An 18,501-nucleotide genomic window follows, 5' to 3' on the forward strand; every position below is an offset into this window, starting at 1 on the left:
CCCCCATCTCCTGCTTGAAATGAATCACCCGACGCTAAAAAATCCATCCATTGCTTTATTTTCCTTCCTGTCAATATCAATCGTAGCAGTCTGTTGACATAATACTTTTGAGCAGCATTACAGATTTCACCAGATGGAGACGCGAGATATAGCGGAAGATGGAGGCAGGCTTGCCAGAGTCTGAAATAGCACTGCTGGGAGAATATTGTCTGTCTCGCTCTTTCTGCAGATGACAAGGACACAGTATAATTCTCACCTGTCAAGCTGAGAGAGAGAGCAGGCACTTACTATTGCTGCAAACGTCTCCCACAAAGTTGGAGGAAAAAGTTGAGCTGGCTCGAGGTGAAATCTGACAGCCTGTGATTGTATCTCACAAAAGAGTAGGAGAGGGAAGTCGTTATGACCTGGCAGACTGGAGGTCCTTGCTCTTTTAAATGTCTGAGCCGCATCGAATCGATTGAGAGATGATTTTTGAAAAGCGAAAATCCAGAATTCGGATGTGGTTCACCACCATTTTTGTGCCTTTATTAATGCAGAATAAGGCACAGGCTTCGTCCTGCATTTTCTCCTGCGCAGCACTGAGAATCGGCTGTGAACGGGTGATTAAATGTGAATTAAAAAGGACGATGACGTGTTAAGATAACGCGTGCTGAGGCAACATCGCTTCTAAATGAAAGATGGTGTCTGCTCGCATGCTGTACTTACAGAAACTGTTGTTAAATAGTTACAGAACGAGACGACTCGCAGCTGAATTATTATAGTTTAGTCCTCACGCTGCAAACTCAGGGAAGCAGTGTGGAACAAGACCATACTCATCGATCAGACAGTATGCAGAGCGTTTACCCACAATGCATTTCGCTCCTGCCCGAGCCGAAATCAGCCGGCCTGAAGCTGATTTCGCTTAAGCTCTAAACTCTGTAAACTTTAGCAACATTTGAAACATTTTCAGGCGAGAAAGTAGTCGTTTAGATCCCCAACGTGTTGAAAACCTGACAAAATTTGACACGGCCTGCTTTCTGAGGTGGCATTTCAGCCACAGGGAATTCTTTCAAGTAAGCAAAATATTCCCTAAGCTGTCAGCGGTGAAGCCACAGCGGACAAACTGTGAAAAATCGGCAATGCGGCACCTTCCCACAGGGTCGGTGTGCGTTTCTCTTTACTTCTTACTGCTGTGACACCATCAGAAGATGAGTGAACCTTATAAGTGCTTCAATCCTTACTCTGGACGTGCTCGTTACTCTTGAAAGTATTAAAGGGAATTAAATCATCGGACGATGCCACTGAGGAGCAAAAAGTCTCAATGGCTGTGTTCGAAACCGCATACTACATACTGCATACTGATCGATCAGACAGTATGCAGAGTGTTTACCCACAATGCATTTCGCTCCTGCCGGGGCCGAAATCAGCCGGCCTGAAGCTGATTTTGCTTAAGCTCTAAACTCTGTAAACTTTAGCAACATTTGAAACATTTTCAGGCGAGAAAGTAGTCGTTTAGATCCCCAACATGTTGAAAACCTGACAAAATACTGGCTATTTACAATTTTGTTCTGACGAATTCGGCGCTACTATAGCTAGCCGTAGTGAGCAACGCACTTCCGGTTATTTTCACAAAATAAAACACCCGTTGCCTTTTATCATAGGGAAAGCCATTACGATACAATTAGTGCTTTTGTTTTGAAAACAGGAAGTGAACCTACCCTCGTTGTAGCTAGCTTGAAACTGCCGTTTTGACAGGAAATGACGATCGGCGACGTCACGTTACGTTGCATCTTGGGTAGTTTGAGTATGAGTAGTAACCTCATGATGCATACCCAACATTTCAGCAAATCTAGTATGCATCCGGGAACATCTCGCTTACTCAAACTCTCATATTAACTCAAAAAGTTAGTATGAGAAGTAGGAGAAGTATGCGGTTTCGAACACAGCCCAACTGTCTGATAGTGGTTGTGTTTGCATCTGCAGAAATAATCCGGCTCTTTACCTCATTCTAAATTGGACAATAATCTCATTATGATGTTTACATGAGCTGCATATATTTCTGTTTACACTGAGCATAGTCTGAATAATGCACCAAGTCTACGTTACATTAGCCGGGATTCTCCTCACCCTGAAGCTGAGAAGTGCGTCCCAAAAGAGATCCAGGAAGAAGCTAGTTACCTGTCAAACTGTTATTATTAGCTCATCTGAGGTGATGAAGAGGCTGTGGGTTCAGGAGTTTAGGCTCGTTCAGGAGCTGCACCTGCACGGTGACCGCTTCCGGGTCCGATTCAGGCCGACTACGGAGCAATCTGACAGCCGGTTTGGGAGAGTTGCTCCGATACTCCGAGAAAAGTCAGAGCCAGCTTCAGGCAGCCAATCACAAAGTGGAACATATTTCAGTTTTCCAGAGGCGGGTGATTTGACATCTGTCAGATTCTGTTTGATTGGATGCGTCTTTTACAGAGTGCTGCATCCACGTTGATCTTGATTTAACTTCTGGGCAGAGCAAATGGACGGCGTGCCCGACCTTAAGCTGTTCTCAGCAGCTCTGAACCGGGCTGAGCTTCACCTGCTGCTGAACCCATTGAACATTATCAGTTCTCGTGACCGTAACAAGCAACCAGATCTATGAAAAAGAGTCCAAAACGAGCGATTGTGCTCTTATAAAGAAGCCAAAAGTTACTTTGAATAAATTAGTTTTAGACCAAGATAGCGATCCAGTTTTTCATGAAAGGATTAACATGGAAACAGAGCATTTTACTCAAAATACATGTGAATTTTCTTGTGTAAACTGTACATTTTTGTCATTTAGCAGGTGCTTTTATCCCGATTTAAGAGTAAGGAAACTATCGTACTGGGTTTTCTCACTTCGTCGGTACTCTGAGTTAGTGCAGGTGTCAGCAGACAGACTAAAGGAGGACTTCTGTGTGCACGTATTTAATACTCATCCCAGCATTGGAAATCAACTGGTGGGCTCAGTCTGGAGGTCAGCTTCTCTAAGTTGTAAGCTTGACATCGCTGGATCGAAACTCTGAGCTAATAACTGCACACAGACTGGGGAGTAAGAAAGGCTAAAGTTATGGCTCAAGTATTTGAGAAATAACAGCAAAAAAACCATCAATAAAGAGGAAGAATAAAAGGTAAAGGCAATGCATTTATTCTTTAATTAATTCCTTTCCTCACTCTGTTACAGGCGTATTCACATCGTTCCACACACACACGAGGAGTCGGGAGTTGTTCGTTTGCATGTCCACAGCTGAGTGTAATTGGCCTGCTGTGAGTCCACGGCCACTCCTCCAGTAACCAGTAACCATAAAGCCTGAAGGGGCAGAAACAGGCCGAGTCACATCAAAAGCTCACTGATTAACATTGGCTTTAAGCTTCAACATTCAACCCAGAATATTGTTGGCAAGTAACTTAAAGAAAACAGGATGACGGGGGAGTAAAATGACCCCAAAAAGGCTTCAGAACACACTGCAAATGAATCGTCTTCCAGCTGTTTTCTGCTGTTTAATGAAGCCCAAGTTACCTGTCTAATTAGGTAGGATTATACCATCACATATATATATATTTTTAATGTTCATAACGCATCCATTTCCCAGTTGTCTGTTGACGGTTCGTTAATGACTCTCAGGTCTCTGTACTCAGTAATATACACAGCTGATATTAGATGTGTGGAAGGTCTGATGCACTTAAAACAGGCCGAGTACAAACAAGCAGCACCTCAGCTTTTAAGCAGCACAAACACTCACACCCACACACGTAATGCGCCCCACATTTCATGCTCAGCTGCAGCAGATACTTGATAACTATTCAGCAATCGCGCTTTCTTCTTTATCTCGAGCGCCACTCTGCATTCACAGCAGCAGGCGGTGTCAGCTCGCCAAGACGGGGAATTTAACAACCTGCTAAATTTGTAAATGACAGACTGTGCTGAAAAATAACAGCTATATTTACGGAGGTATCTCTCAGCCTGGCACCGCGATCCTCGGCTCAAAGAAATGTAAGAAAATAATCAGTCTGACAAGAGAAATGTTATCCTCCTCGAGATGACTAAACAGAAAGGTGGGACACTTCAGGATGTCGAGGCTTCGAGGCTGGAAGTACGAGTGTTTTTGTATCGGGGCAAAATATCTGTACACCCAAGGAAATTAGTCTGTTTCAGCACGAGGCATTTGTAGCAGATAAACATGACACAGAGGGTTTTATTAGTCACTGGGACTTATAGTCAGGACTGCAAGCTATCGGCACATTTCTTATTATTTACATTCCAGTACTACCTCAGAGTAGAAGAAGTTTCTCACTTCTGTCTAACCACAGTCAGCTGAGATAATCTTAAAACTTACTGGCTTGAACACCAATAATTTCTATAATTTCTACTTCCCATCACGCCTTCTCTCCACATACATTTGGTTTTTTTTAGGGCTGGGCGAGTTAACTCGTTAATTGTTTAATATTAATTAATTATTAAATATTTTATCACGCATTAACGCAGGTTTTATTATTTATTTTATTATTGTAAAAGTCTGTTGCTCACAGGCTTTTATTTTGGAAAAGTCTGTCGCTGTCTGCTGCGGAACCGGAAAAGAAGTCGGTCAGAAGCACATAGTTTTAAGGTTCAAAAACAGTTTTAGTGTTGCTTTCAAGTCAAATTAATCGCTCCGAGCACGTTAAAGTGAAAGTACCGAGGTGTGAGGTGCCTGCAGTGTGGGGCCATTCTCATGTTCTATCAAACTGGATGAAAACTGCTAACAGCCTCTCTTATCGCTGAAGTGAAGTTCCTCACGTTGAACACTAGGGGGGCGTATAGTCCGTATATCAGACTAAATTATAGACCCGAGATGCTTTTGACCAAACTAAATGCAACAAAGCTGCCCAAACGTGGCAGCAAATGGGCTAAGAAACTCCAAACAGTCAAACTGGCTGCTACTACGTTTTGAACATATTCAAGAGAAAACTTTATGCAAATTGTTACATGTCTTACAATTAAAGTACAACCAGACAGGCTTGCATTTTTAGCGTCTTTCTTCCCAGTAACTTAGTATATTCCATAAAACCAGACAGGAGAACTACTATTTGGTGCAATAAAGTTTTTATCCATCTAAAAACGAATTAATTTGCTTAATTTGAACACTAGGGGGCGTAGTTTGCATCTCAGAAGGAAATGCGTCAGAATTAGCCTTTCTTTACGTCGAACACGGGGGGGGGGGGTTTAGTTTGAATCGTAGGTATTTAATTTAGCTGTTAAACACAAATTAAAATCCCTTCAGGATACAAACTGTTCGCACCCCCCCAACATATCGGCCCCATCGGCTTAACCGACGAGCTTTATTTCAGTTCAGAACTGTAATAAGCAGCTAGTTTAAAGAGAAGATTAGTGCAGAAATAATATAAAGATGGAGTTAAAACCCTCTTTTGTGTTGTTGTGGGACGCTTGCTTCATGAGTAAATGAGCTAACCGACAGATAAAGGAAGCAGGCGCTCATTTTAGCTTAAACTCTGATAAAGAAACTAGCTTCCATGCAGTTAATTTTATTTTATGGGCTTTACTGTCCGAGGTAACGTCTTACTGTGCATGATCATCATGCTAACAAAAGCAGATCAATAACATTAAATTAATTTCTTAAAGCTTTTGCTTGAGTCTTTTTGTCTTTTAACAGTCATGTACTGTGACATGTTGCATATCTTTTACATGTTTAATGTGAGCTAACTTAATTATCCTGCCATGCAAAGCTGAGCTGTTCTATTATTCCACAGTTAGCGGTAAGATGAGCGCTTTTTTTTTTATATCTTGTCCAGGTTGCATTTCAACCATCTTTTCTCTCATTTATCCCTGAAACCGATGACATAAACAGGAACTCGCCTGGCTGCATGACATCACATGTAAATTGGATGCAAATTTAATTCCGTTTCATTAGCGATCCAGGACTGTTTTTAATCAAACTGTCGCGGGTTATTCACGTTCCATCTTCACCTGACAGGGTTGGACATTTCCTGTTGTTGAACTAGCAGGAAAACTTCAATGCAACCATTTTCCTGTTGAATCTGTCGGGTTTCTGTGCTTCTTTTTTAGGCCACGAGCGTGGGCATGGCTGAGTTCTTCAGCTCTTTCACCAGCAATTTGTCTCTCAGCGCCTACTGTGAGAGATGGATGGAGGAAAAGGGTAATTTTGCAGGCAAAGGCTCTTTGCAGCACTCAGTTAGCACTCCTCCATCCCTTTTAGCATTTAACTACAAAGTTCGGTCAAGTCTCCAACAGTTGGATAACACTCAGCAGATGAGGAGCACCTACTTTTCTTCAGTAGGCAGCAGCTGCTGCTGTCTCACATGTGGGATCACATGCTTTTTCTTAATGTGTCGATTCTGGAACCTTATCAAGCCACTACAGACATTAATGGGGTCCTGATGGGTGGGGAAACAAGCAGGTCGCCCTGCAGGATTTCCCCCGTTAACGTCTTCCTCGGTGGAGACAACTGAACACAAATTGAGCCGTCTCTTGTGGCCTCGCTCGGCTTGTTAGCGAGGGGGGCCAGCAGCAGGGTAGGAGCCCCGAGACTCGCGTGACATTTGAGGAAGCCGACGAGCGCTGGCCTTTTGAAGAAACAAGCCACAGAGAGGCGGGATCACTAATTAGCCCTCTGCATCCTCCAGGCTCCGCAACTTACTGTCTTGTTACATTTCACACCTCAAGTTCGACAAATATTGCGAAAGGATGTGATTTAAATATATCCAGGTGAGAAGGGAAAGTGAATTTGTTAAGCCGTGCTCAGACTGTGACATTTGCAGTTTGCTATAAATAATTGCGCTCTTTTGTGAAAGCAGCTGATCCGCCTGTTAATTCAGCCGTAATGATAAAGTTCAGGCCAAAAAGTACAAAAGTTATAGCTTCGTGTGAATAGTGACGTCATCACCACTGCATTCATTAACATGTTGGGGGTTACGTTTGATATTGACAGGAAAACATTGTCATGTTTCCATCTGCTTTTCCATCTGGTTTTTATCCGTTTTCACACCTTTTATCAGCTGATGATCTCAAGATGCTTACCGATCGACTGATTTTTCAATTTAACGTCTCATGACAGGATCCCAATAATTAAGGAAGGTAATTCGTAATTAAGTAAAAAGCTCAAAGGCTCTGATATAACCTCATCTGGAACTAAAAGTGGCACAAACAGAACAGTAAAAGAGAAATCTTTAGTTGCACTTACCTGCATGACAGTCACCTGTAATTAAAATCTGATAATCATTAAAAGCCTTCAATTTGTTTCTATCAATTCAACGATAATAGAAACGCTTAAAAAAGAAAGCAGATTACAACCTGAATGTAAGTGTTTGGATTCACGAGGAGAGAAAACTGGCTTCGACTTTTATTTGTTTGATAATAAATGGGAAAACTGGAAATAAGTGAGGAAGTTTATTGAAATGTGCAAAATATAAATGTAAATACAGCAAAAACAGAGTTTGTTCAGTTCTAAAGAGCTTTAAAGTGAATATCTGCTCTGAGCTTCTTTACAAAAGGCCACAGCAGTGACAAAACTTAGAAAAATGACGAAAAAATACAACACAGCCGGTCCTCGTTTCTCTATATATTACCAGGAAAAGAGGAAATAAATGCGGTGATTTATTGAAACGCATGGAAAAATGAATGTAAATATAGGATATAAGGTAAAAATCAGAGTTTGTTCAGTTCTGAGCAGTTTTAAAGTGAACATCTGCTCTGAGCTCCTTTCTCCTCCAACTCAGCCTGAACCCTCTCAGACCAGCTTTCTGTCCTTTCTTTAAGGAGTCTTCAGGAATAGTTCTCCAGGCTTCTTGAAGGACATCCCAAAGCTCTTCTTTGGATGTGGGCTGCCTTTTGTTCCGTTCTCTGCCAACATGATCCCACACTGCTTCAGTAATGTTGAGCTCCGGGCTCTGGGGAGGATTCATCCCTCCATCAGACCTGCTGCCACTGATTTTCAGCCCACTTCTTGTGTCCTTTGGCACAGCTCAGCCTTTTCTCCCTGTTTCCCTTCCTTAAGAACGGCTTCCTGACAGCCACCCTTCCATGGAGCCCATTTCTGATGAGGCTTGGGCCAACAGCAGATGGATCAGCTGAAGGTCCAGATGCATCTCTCAGCTCCTGTGTCAGGGCTTTGCTGGATTTTTTCCTCTTTCTTAAGGACATCACTTTCAGATCCTGTTCATCTGCTGTAGATAGTTCTTTAGGCCTGACACTTCTTCTTTTGTCCTCCACTGGTCCAGTTTCCTCAAATGTTTTAAGGACACACTGCACACCATGCTGAGATATGCCAAGTTTTCAGCTAACAGCTCTTTGAGAATCACCTTGTTGCTGCAGAAATCCTGTTTTCTGTCTGTCAGACTGTGTTATCTTTGCTGTTTTTCACAGATGCAGCTAAAGAAATAAGCTGTCTCTTATGTGTCGACACAACACTGGTTCATCCCTTGAGTTTGGTGCCTTTTTTGTGCTTCAAAATGAGTGAAAAAGCCGAAAATGTCCAAAGAAAAACTTTTAAAGACCTTCAGAAAGCTGCAGAACTATTGCTCGAGACCATTTTGAAAGATTACAATTAAAATCTGGCTGCTTGGAAGGAAAATGTAAAGAAATGAAGGCTAGATTTTTTATTTTTTTTGTACAGTATGAATGATTAAAGATTGAAGTTTGAGCGTCTTCAGGGTAGCTAAAAGCTGATTATTGGCGTTCAGCCACCATCAGCTGTTTGAATGCTGCCGGCTGGAACCCGGCACAGATGCAGCGATCGCTGACAATTATTCTGTTTAGCTTTGATTGCACATGATGCAGGCGGCCAATTAACAAAACAATGGGACACAAGCATGATTCAATTTCTCAGCAGTTGTTTTTGGGTGTTTGATCCAAGTGTGGGTGAATTGGGGGGGTGGCAGGTGTTCTGCCTGCTGATGTGCTGCAGAGGAGAAGTCTTTAGATCTAAATGTCCCCGGCAGTTAGCAGACTTCAGGTTAGCGGTCAGAGTGCAACAATCCACCAATTCAATTTATTTATATAGCACCAAATACAACAAATGTCATCTCAAGGCACTTAAATAATAAAGTTCAATTCAAGCCAACAGGAATTCAATTCATTGTAATCATAATTATCTATAAAATAATCCAATTCATTCATTTAGAGTCAATTCAAAAACAATTTCCTAGCTAAGGAAACCAACAGATTGCACTGAAACTTGTCTTCAGTCCAATCTCCCGTCCTGAGCGTGCCTGAGGCGACTGTGGAGAGGAACGACTCCCTTTGAACAGGAAGAAACCTCTGGCAGAACCAGAACCAGGAAGGGGGGCCATCCGCCTCCACCAGCTGGGGTTTGAGAAGACAGAAAAGAGGAAAAACCCACTGTAACACCATTCAAAGGATACCTGCTGGAACAGGGAAACACCAGTTAATGACCACAATAATGGCACATGTACATACTATCATTTGAGAAAATAAACGGGGGAAAAGAGAGTAAAGTGAGGAAAGGTGTGACAGATGAGGCCCCCCAGCAGGCTGGGCCTACAGCAGCTTAACTATGGGATGTTTCAGGATCACCTGAGCCATCCCTAACTATAAGCTTTATCAGAAAGGAAAGTTTTAAGCCTGGTCTTAAAAGTGGAAAGGGTGTCTGCTTCCTGGACATTTACTGGCAGCTGGTTCCACAGAGAGGGGCCTGATAACTGAAGGCTCTGCCTCCCATTCTACTTTTAGAAACTCTGGGAACCTCAAGTAAACCTGCAGTTTGGGAGCGACGTGCTCTGTTAGGAAAATATCTTATAATGAGATCTTTAACCCATTTAGGCCTAAGACGCCTGGAAAAGAATGCCTGTAAAACCTATGGGCGATTTCAGAAGGACTCACTAAAACCTGAAGTTTTTCTGGAAATTCAGCAATTGTGTCAACGCCTACTAAATGATTGATTTCTCAGCTTCTGTAGCAGATAGTAACAAAATTCAAAAAGTATTTGAGAGCTTACACCTGTGGCTTTCTTTGGAAATTGAGTTTATTTACATACACCTTCAGGAAAATAGAAAATGTAAAAAGTAAAGTGCAGGAACAGCACTATTTTCAATAAAAAAAACAGTAATAAAATAGAATAAAAAGTAAAGTGCAGGAACAGCGCTATTTTCAATAAAAAAAACAGTAATAAAATAAAATTTTATTTTATATTTAAATTATTTATTTATATATTTATTTTATCGCCAGTAATCTCTTCGTACTGGCAGCACAAGGAGCCCATACACATTCCAATAAACGTTTTCCTCTCCGGCAGTTACGTGTGCCCACCTTGCCATCTTTGCTCGAGCTGGAGTCTGAAGTACCTGGTCACTGTATCTATTCGTCTCGGAAATGAGATGTGCCCAAAGCTTCTCAGTAAAAATATGATTAAATGCCTTCAACGGTGTGGCATCTGCAGGTAAATCGACTTTCACCCCTGGTGTGCGGTTGAAATCTCTCCGTCGATTACGGTGGTAATTGTCAGTCTTCCACTCACATTCAAACCCTTCAAAATCATCCTTGTCGTTATTGTCATCTTCAAACACATGTGCTCGCCATAAATCTCCATCAGTTGGGTCGGCACGTTCATCAGCATCATCAAAGCCAAGAAACTCCTCAAAATCGCTACCGTCTGAAAAAGACGTGTACGCTTTCCCAGCCTTAAAGGTAGAATAACGCAACAGCGCCCCCGGCTTTAAAGGTAGAATTGCGGCAATGCTTTCCCGGCCTCAATGGGTTAAGATGTGATGGAGCTCGGTCATTAAGAGCTTTATATGTGAGGAGAAGAACCTTAAATTCTATTCTGAATCTAACAGTTAGTTCTCATCAGAACTCTGGCTCCAGCATTTTGGATCAGCTGGAGGCTTTTCAGAGAATATGTGGGACAGCCCAATAATAAAGAATTACAGAAGTCTAATCCTGAAGTAACAAATGCATGGAGCAGTTTTTCCTTTATGTGCACTGCGAATGCTTCCTGGTGAAAATAAAAGGTAAGCATTCCTCCACACCCCTGCTGATGCCAGTTCATCTCACACAATCACATCCTCTGAACTTGTCAGCAGAAGACTTATGATGGCTCCTGTAATAACATCACTAATGAGCCATATTGAGTTTTACTTTCATGTCAGCAGTCATTTTGTCACACTCTTCAGATGATGGATATCTCGCCGGGGAATAAAACTCTTCAAAGTCTGATTATTCTGCACAGTAATCCTCGTCTTTCTCTCCCAACCTTCTCGCTCTGCTGGCTCAGGGCCACCCAGGGCTCCTCGGCCCCCCGCGACCGAGAGGGACGAGCAGCGCTCGCCGTCGGAGCCGGAGCTCAGCCGGGGAAAAGCTCAGCCGGCGAGATCACTCAAAGGCAAACACGGCGAGCTGGAGGAGAGGGGGGAGGAGCAGAGCGAGCCACCCAAAGACAAACAGAAGCTGTGGGAAGCGGAGGAAGAGGACAAACTGAGGCTCAAAGGCAAACAGTCGGCAGAGGAGAGGGGTGACAACATGGCTGACGGCGGCGGCGGCGGCCCCCTCCCCCCTGACCACACACAGGGTAATCCCACCTGCAATCTCTTCCTTTTCATATCTAGGGAAATTGGCTGGTGCCACACTGTCACCTGCCCATATCAGGCTATATAATATCACGACTTCAACCAATAAGGGATTATAGCTCATTCCATATGGGGCTTGGCGTTCCTATTCTTATTTTCTCTGAGTATCTCCAATCCAAATTTATTTATAGAGCACTTTACAACAACCTCAGTTGTCACCAAAGTGCTGTACAGAAAAATAAAAACAAAAAATTAAAAGAATAAAATACAAGAATAAATTGAAAGACATACAACAGCTATATAATTTAAAACTGTAATAGTAGATGTGTTTTAAGATAGAGAGGAAGCCTGTCTGACGTAACTCGTTTGAGATATTGGCTGTGTTCGAAACCGCATACTTCTCCTGCTACTCCTACTGACTTTTTTCCCGGATGCATACTAGATTCGTCGAAATGTTGGGTATGCATCATCAGGTTACTACTCATACTCAAACTACCCAAGATGCAACGTAACGTGACGTCGCCGATCGTCATTTCCTGTCAAAACGTCAGTTTCAAGCTAGCTACAACGAGGGTAGGTTCACTTCCTGTTCTCAAAACAAAAGCACCAATTGTATCGTAATGGCTTTCCCTATGATAAAAGGCAACGGGTATTTTATTTTGTGAAAATAACCGGAAGTGCGTTGCTCACTGCGGCTAGCTTTAGTAGCGCCGAATTCGTGGGAACAAAATTGTAAATAGTCGGTATTTTGTCAGGTTTTCAACACGTTGGGGATCTAAACGACTACTTTCTCGCCTGAAAATGTTTCAAATGTTGCTAAAGTTTACAGAGTTTAGAGCTTAAGCGAAATCAGCTTCAGGCCGGCTGATTTTGGCTCGGGCAGGAGCGAAATGCATTGTGGGTAAACGCTCTGCATACTGTCTGATCGATCAGTATGCAGTATGGAAGTGTGCGGTTTCGAACACAGCCAGTGACTTTGACTGGGCAGCAAAATTAAGGAAGATAGTTGGTGAAATCAAACATGTTAAACTTTCAGAATAAATAAGGATTGCAGGGAGAACGTATTCTTTAGAAAAGTAAATAAAGTAGGATTTAATTAATTGCATTTTCAGTTCTTCAACATAATTCTCATTCGGATTAACTTTGTTTTCTCAGGTGTATAAAAATATGAGACTTGCAGTTCTTTCAAGCGTTGCTAACAAAGCAGACGTAAGAAAACGCCTTATTTTCTCTGAGTATCTATTGGAGATATTGCCTGTTTCCTCACTCCAGGAGATATTGAGTAAAACCACTAATCTCAACCGACTTGCTCGGAGCGCCACATTACAACACACACAATGTTTCGGGTTTTGTGACCGTCCGGCAGGCTGATGAGCTGTTTTTCAATAAAGTGGACTGAGGTCTAATTACATAAAAGGCACACAAGGTCCCTGATTGCACCTGCTCGTGCTTTCCCGTCCACACTGGGTTAGACGTGTACGCGTCTGTGAACATCTGAGGGATGCCAGGAGACAAATTCCCAATTACACACCGTGTAATATTGCAAATTAAGACCTCTGTGTTTGAGGAGTTGTGTCTCAAAGGGATACACAAAGCAATAAATTGCACTAATTACAAAGAACTAATTACAGCGTCTGCAATATGAGGACCTTTAAAATAAAATTGCCAGACCAGCAGAGTCTCAGAAAAGCCTGTGACCAGGGGGATTGGTCAGGGTGCTCGAGGAAGAAACTTCTTTGTAGAACAGTTAACATAAGAGGGACTGCTTCACAAATCATTTAGGCTTGAACAGGATACCCATCAACACCTATTAGCCTTTAACATCCTAAGATCAGTGTGGAGCACCCTGGAAAATCCCTGTTCTTGACATCTATTAGTGCTCCGATTGTCTGGTGGTTAATTCCCCGTCTCTGTAGCTACCTGTGCCCCCCCAATGGTCTACGATTGAATCCCGTCACAACTTCCCCTGCAGTGCTTTCTCCACTCTGTGCTCGCCCCCCTGCTCTCAGGCGAAAAAAAAAATACTAAAGGTGAGTGAGAGAAAAAGCAAAACGCCTCTATTCAGACCGACCATGGGGGAGAGATAAAAGCTTCACTGTCGATCAGAAATGGCAGCACTAAAGAGGCGCTGCAGGGTATCAACTCGGCCCCCCACGTGCCCTTTTGAGGCGCACTTTCCCCCTGGAGACGGCTGACATCCGTCTCCGGTCCTGTGAGAAACTTTGAGCCGGAGTCATTAAGAAACGTCCTCGGGGGGCGGTCTGTGGCGTAGTGGGTACAGCAGACGCCCCATGCACAGAGGCTATAGTCCTCGTGCAGCTGGCCCCTGTTCGAATCCCGCATAGGGCGGCCCTTTGCTGCGTCTTATTTCCCTCTCTCTGCCCCCTGCTTCCTGTCTCTCTTCACTCTCCTATAATGAAGGCATAAAAAGCCCCCTCGTCCTCGGTGGTAGAAACAACGACGATTGCAACAGTTGGTCCCCAGAGAGCTCTGATCTCATCATCATTGAGTGAGTCGGGATCACACGAGACAGAGATGGGGACTCGAGTCACTGTGACTTGGACTCAAGTCGACTCCAGTCTCTGGCTGTGTTCGAAACCGCATACTTCTCCTACTACTAATACTAACTTTTTGAGTTAGTAAGCGAGTTTGAGTCTGCCAGTCTGCCTCCAACCTTTCTATCCTTCCTGTTGTTGGTTCGTCAGTTTCTTTTGCCAGTCTGCCTCCAACCTTTCTATCCTTCCTGTTGTTGGTTCGTCAGTTTCTTTTGCCAGTCTGTCTCCAACCTTTCTATCCTTCCTGTTGTTGGTTCGTCAGTTTCTTCTGCCAGTCTGTCTCCAACCTTTCTGTCCTTCCTGTTGTTGGTTCGTCAGTTTCTTTTGCCAGTCTGCCTCCAACCTTTCTATCCTTCCTGTTGTTGGTTCGTCAGTTTCTTCTGCCAGTCTGTCTCCAACCTTTCTATCCTTCCTGTTGTTGGTTCGACAGTTTCTTTTGCCAGTCTGCCTCCAACCTTTCTATCCTTCCTGTTGTTGGTTCGACAGTTTCTTCTGCCAGTCTGCCTCCAACCTTTCTATCCTTCCTGTTGTTGGTTCGACAGTTTCTTCTGCCAGTCTGCCTCCAACCTTTCTGTCCTTCCTGTTGTTGGTTCGACAGTTTCTTCTGCCAGTCTGCCTCCAACCTTTCTATCCTTCCTGTTGTTGGTTCGTCAGTTTCTTCTGCCAGTCTGTCTCCAACCTTTCTATCCTTCCTGTTGTTGGTTCGACAGTTTCTTTTGCCAGTCTGCCTCCAACCTTTCTATCCTTCCTGTTGTTGGTTCGACAGTTTCTTCTGCCAGTCTGCCTCCAACCTTTCTATCCTTCCTGTTGTTGGTTCGACAGTTTCTTCTGCCAGTCTGCCTCCAACCTTTCTGTCCTTCCTGTTGTTGGTTCGACAGTTTCTTCTGCCAGTCTGCCTCCAACCTTTCGATCCTTCCTGTTGTTAGTTCGTCAGTTTCTTCTGCCAGTCTGCCTCCAACCTTTCTGTCCTTCCTGTTGTTGGTTCGACAGTTTCTTCTGCCAGTCTGCCTCCAACCTTTCTATCCTTCCCGTTGTTGGTTCGTCAGTTTCTTCTGCCAGTCTGCCTCCAACCTTTCTATCCTTCCTGTTGTTGGTTCGTCAGTTTCTTCTGCCAGTCTGCCTCCAACCTTTCTATCCTTCCCGTTGTTGGTTCGACAGTTTCTTCTGCCAGTCTGCCTCCAACCTTTCTGTCCTTCCCGTTGTTGGTTCGTCAGTTTCTTCTGCCAGTCTGCCTCCAACCTTTCTATCCTTCCTGTTGTTGGTTCGTCAGTTTCTTCTGCCAGTCTGCCTCCAACCTTTCTATCCTTCCTGTTGTTGGTTCGTCAGTTTCTTCTGCCAGTCTGTCTCCAACCTTTCTGTCCTTCCTGTTGTTGGTTCGTCAGTTTCTTTTGCCAGTCTGCCTCCAACCTTTCTATCCTTCCTGTTGTTGGTTCGTCAGTTTCTTCTGCCAGTCTGTCTCCAACCTTTCTATCCTTCCTGTTGTTGGTTCGACAGTTTCTTTTGCCAGTCTGCCTCCAACCTTTCTATCCTTCCTGTTGTTGGTTCGACAGTTTCTTCTGCCAGTCTGCCTCCAACCTTTCTATCCTTCCTGTTGTTGGTTCGACAGTTTCTTTTGCCAGTCTGCCTCCAACCTTTCTATCCTTCCTGTTGTTAGTTCGTCAGTTTCTTCTGCCAGTCTGCCTCCAACCTTTCTGTCCTTCCTGTTGTTGGTTCGACAGTTTCTTCTGCCAGTCTGCCTCCAACCTTTCTATCCTTCCTGTTGTTAGTTCGTCAGTTTCTTCTGCCAGTCTGCCTCCAACCTTTCTGTCCTTCCTGTTGTTGGTTCGACAGTTTCTTCTGCCAGTCTGCCTCCAACCTTTCTATCCTTCCTGTTGTTGGTTCGTCAGTTTCTTCTGCCAGTCTGCCTCCAACCTTTCTATCCTTCCCGTTGTTGGTTCGACAGTTTCTTCTGCCAGTCTGCCTCCAACCTTTCTGTCCTTCCCGTTGTTGGTTCGTCAGTTTCTTCTGCCAGTCTGCCTCCAACCTTTCTATCCTTCCTGTTGTTGGTTCGTCAGTTTCTTCTGCCATTCTGCCTCCAACCTTTCTGTCCTTCCTGTTGTTGGTTCGTCAGTTTCTTCTGCCAGTCTGCCTCCAACCTTTCTATCCTTCCTGTTGTTGGTTCGTCAGTTTCTTTTGCCAGTCTGCCTCCAACCTTTCTATCCTTCCTGTTGTTGGTTCGTCAGTTTCTTTTGCCAGTCTGCCTCCAACCTTTCTATCCTTCCTGTTGTTGGTTCGTCAGTTTCTTTAGCCAGTCTGCCTCCAACCTTTCTATCCTTCCTGTTGTTGGTTCGTCAGTTTCTTCTGCCAGTCTGTCTCCAACCTTTCTGTCCTTCCTGTTGTTGGTTCGTCAGTTTCTTTTGCCAGTCTGCCTCCAACCTTTCTATCCTTCCTGTTGTTGGTTCGTCAGTTTCTTCTGCCAGTCTGTCTCCAACCTTTCTATCCTTCCTGTTGTTGGTTCGTCAGTTTCTTTTGCCAGTCTGCCTCCAACCTTTCTATCCTTCCTGTTGTTGGTTCGTCAGTTTCTTCTGCCAGTCTGTCTCCAACCTTTCTATCCTTCCTGTTGTTGGTTCGTCAGTTTCTTTTGCCAGTCTGCCTCCAACCTTTCTATCTTTCCTGTTGTTGGTTCGACAGTTTCTTCTGCCAGTCTGCCTCCAACCTTTCTATCCTTCCTGTTGTTGGTTCGACAGTTTTTCTGCCAGTCTGCCTCCAACCTTTCTGTCCTTCCTGTTGTTGGTTCGACAGTTTCTTCTGCCAGTCTGCCTCCAACCTTTCTATCCTTCCTGTTGTTAGTTCGTCAGTTTCTTCTGCCAGTCTGCCTCCAACCTTTCTGTCCTTCCTGTTGTTGGTTCGTCAGTTTCTTTTGCCAGTCTGCCTCCAACCTTTCTATCCTTCCTGTTGTTGGTTCGTCAGTTTCTTTAGCCAGTCTGCCTCCAACCTTTCTATCCTTCCTGTTGTTGGTTCGACAGTTTCTTTTGCCAGTCTGCCTCCAACCTTTCTATCCTTCCTGTTGTTGGTTCGACAGTTTCTTTTGCCAGTCTGCCTCCAACCTTTCTATCCTTCCTGTTGTTGGTTCGACGGTTTCTTTTGCCAGTCTGCCTCCAACCTTTCTGTCCTTCCTGTTGTTGGTTCGACAGTTTCTTCTGCCAGTCTGCCTCCAACCTTTCTATCCTTCCCGTTGTTGGTTCGTCAGTTTCTTCTGCCAGTCTGCCTCCAACCTTTCTATCCTTCCTGTTGTTGGTTCGACAGTTTCTTCTGCCAGTCTGCCTCCAACCTTTCTGTCCTTCCCGTTGTTGGTTCGTCAGTTTCTTCTGCCAGTCTGCCTCCAACCTTTCTATCCTTCCTGTTGTTGGTTCGACAGTTTCTTTTGCCAGTCTGCCTCCAACCTTTCTATCCTTCCTGTTGTTGGTTCGACAGTTTCTTTTGCCAGTCTGCCTCCAACCTTTCTATCCTTCCCGTTGTTGGTTCGTCAGTTTCTTTAGCCAGTCTGCCTCCAACCTTTCTATCCTTCCTGTTGTTGGTTCGTCAGTTTCTTTAGCCAGTCTGCCTCCAACCTTTCTATCCTTCCTGTTGTTGGTTCGTCAGTTTCTTTAGCCAGTCTGCCTCCAACCTTTCTATCCTTCCTGTTGTTGGTTCGTCAGTTTCTTCTGCCAGTCTGCCTCCAACCTTTCTATCCTTCCTGTTGTTGGTTCGTCAGTTTCTTTAGCCAGTCTGCCTCCAACCTTTCTATCCTTCCTGTTGTTGGTTCGTCAGTTTCTTTTGCCAGTCTGCCTCCAACCTTTCTATCCTTCCTGTTGTTGGTTCGTCAGTTTCTTTTGCCAGTCTGCCTCCAACCTTTCTATCCTTCCTGTTGTTGGTTCGTCAGTTTCTTCTGCCAGTCTGCCTCCAACCTTTCTATCCTTCCTGTTGTTGGTTCGTCAGTTTCTTTTGCCAGTCTGTCTCCAACCTTTCTATCCTTCCTGTTGTTGGTTCGTCAGTTTCTTTAGCCAGTCTGTCTCCAACCTTTCTATCCTTCCTGTTGTTGGTTCGTCAGTTTCTTTAGCCAGTCTGCCTCCAACCTTTCTATCCTTCCTGTTGTTGGTTCGTCAGTTTCTTTTGCCAGTCTGCCTCCAACCTTTCTATCCTTCCTGTTGTTGGTTCGTCAGTTTCTTTAGCCAGTCTGCCTTCAACCTTTCTGTCCTTCCTGTTGTTGGTTCATCAGTTTCTTTTGCCAGTCTGCCTCCAATCTTTCTGTCCTTCCTGTTGTTGGTTCGACAGTTTCTTCTGCCAGTCTGCCTCCAACCTTTCTATCCTTCCCGTTGTTGGTTCGTCAGTTTCTTCTGCCAGTCTGCCTCCAACCTTTCTATCCTTCCTGTTGTTGGTTCGTCAGTTTCTTTTGCCAGTC

At 44.1% G+C, this 18,501-nt stretch overlaps 1 protein-coding gene across 1 annotated transcript in view; it reads left to right on the top strand.

Moving 5' to 3' along the window:
* zranb3 (zinc finger, RAN-binding domain containing 3) overlaps positions 1 to 18,501 on the top strand; it is a 148,656-nt gene that overhangs the window by 58,239 nt on the left and 71,916 nt on the right. The window contains exon 14 of the mRNA XM_075477837.1: positions 11,235 to 11,528. Within this exon, the coding sequence (XP_075333952.1) occupies positions 11,235 to 11,528 (294 nt within the window). The remainder of the gene's footprint in view (positions 1 to 11,234; positions 11,529 to 18,501) is intronic.

Source organism: Odontesthes bonariensis, chromosome 11 (assembly GCF_027942865.1).
Source record: "Odontesthes bonariensis isolate fOdoBon6 chromosome 11, fOdoBon6.hap1, whole genome shotgun sequence".
Taxonomy (NCBI): domain Eukaryota; kingdom Metazoa; phylum Chordata; class Actinopteri; order Atheriniformes; family Atherinopsidae; genus Odontesthes; species Odontesthes bonariensis.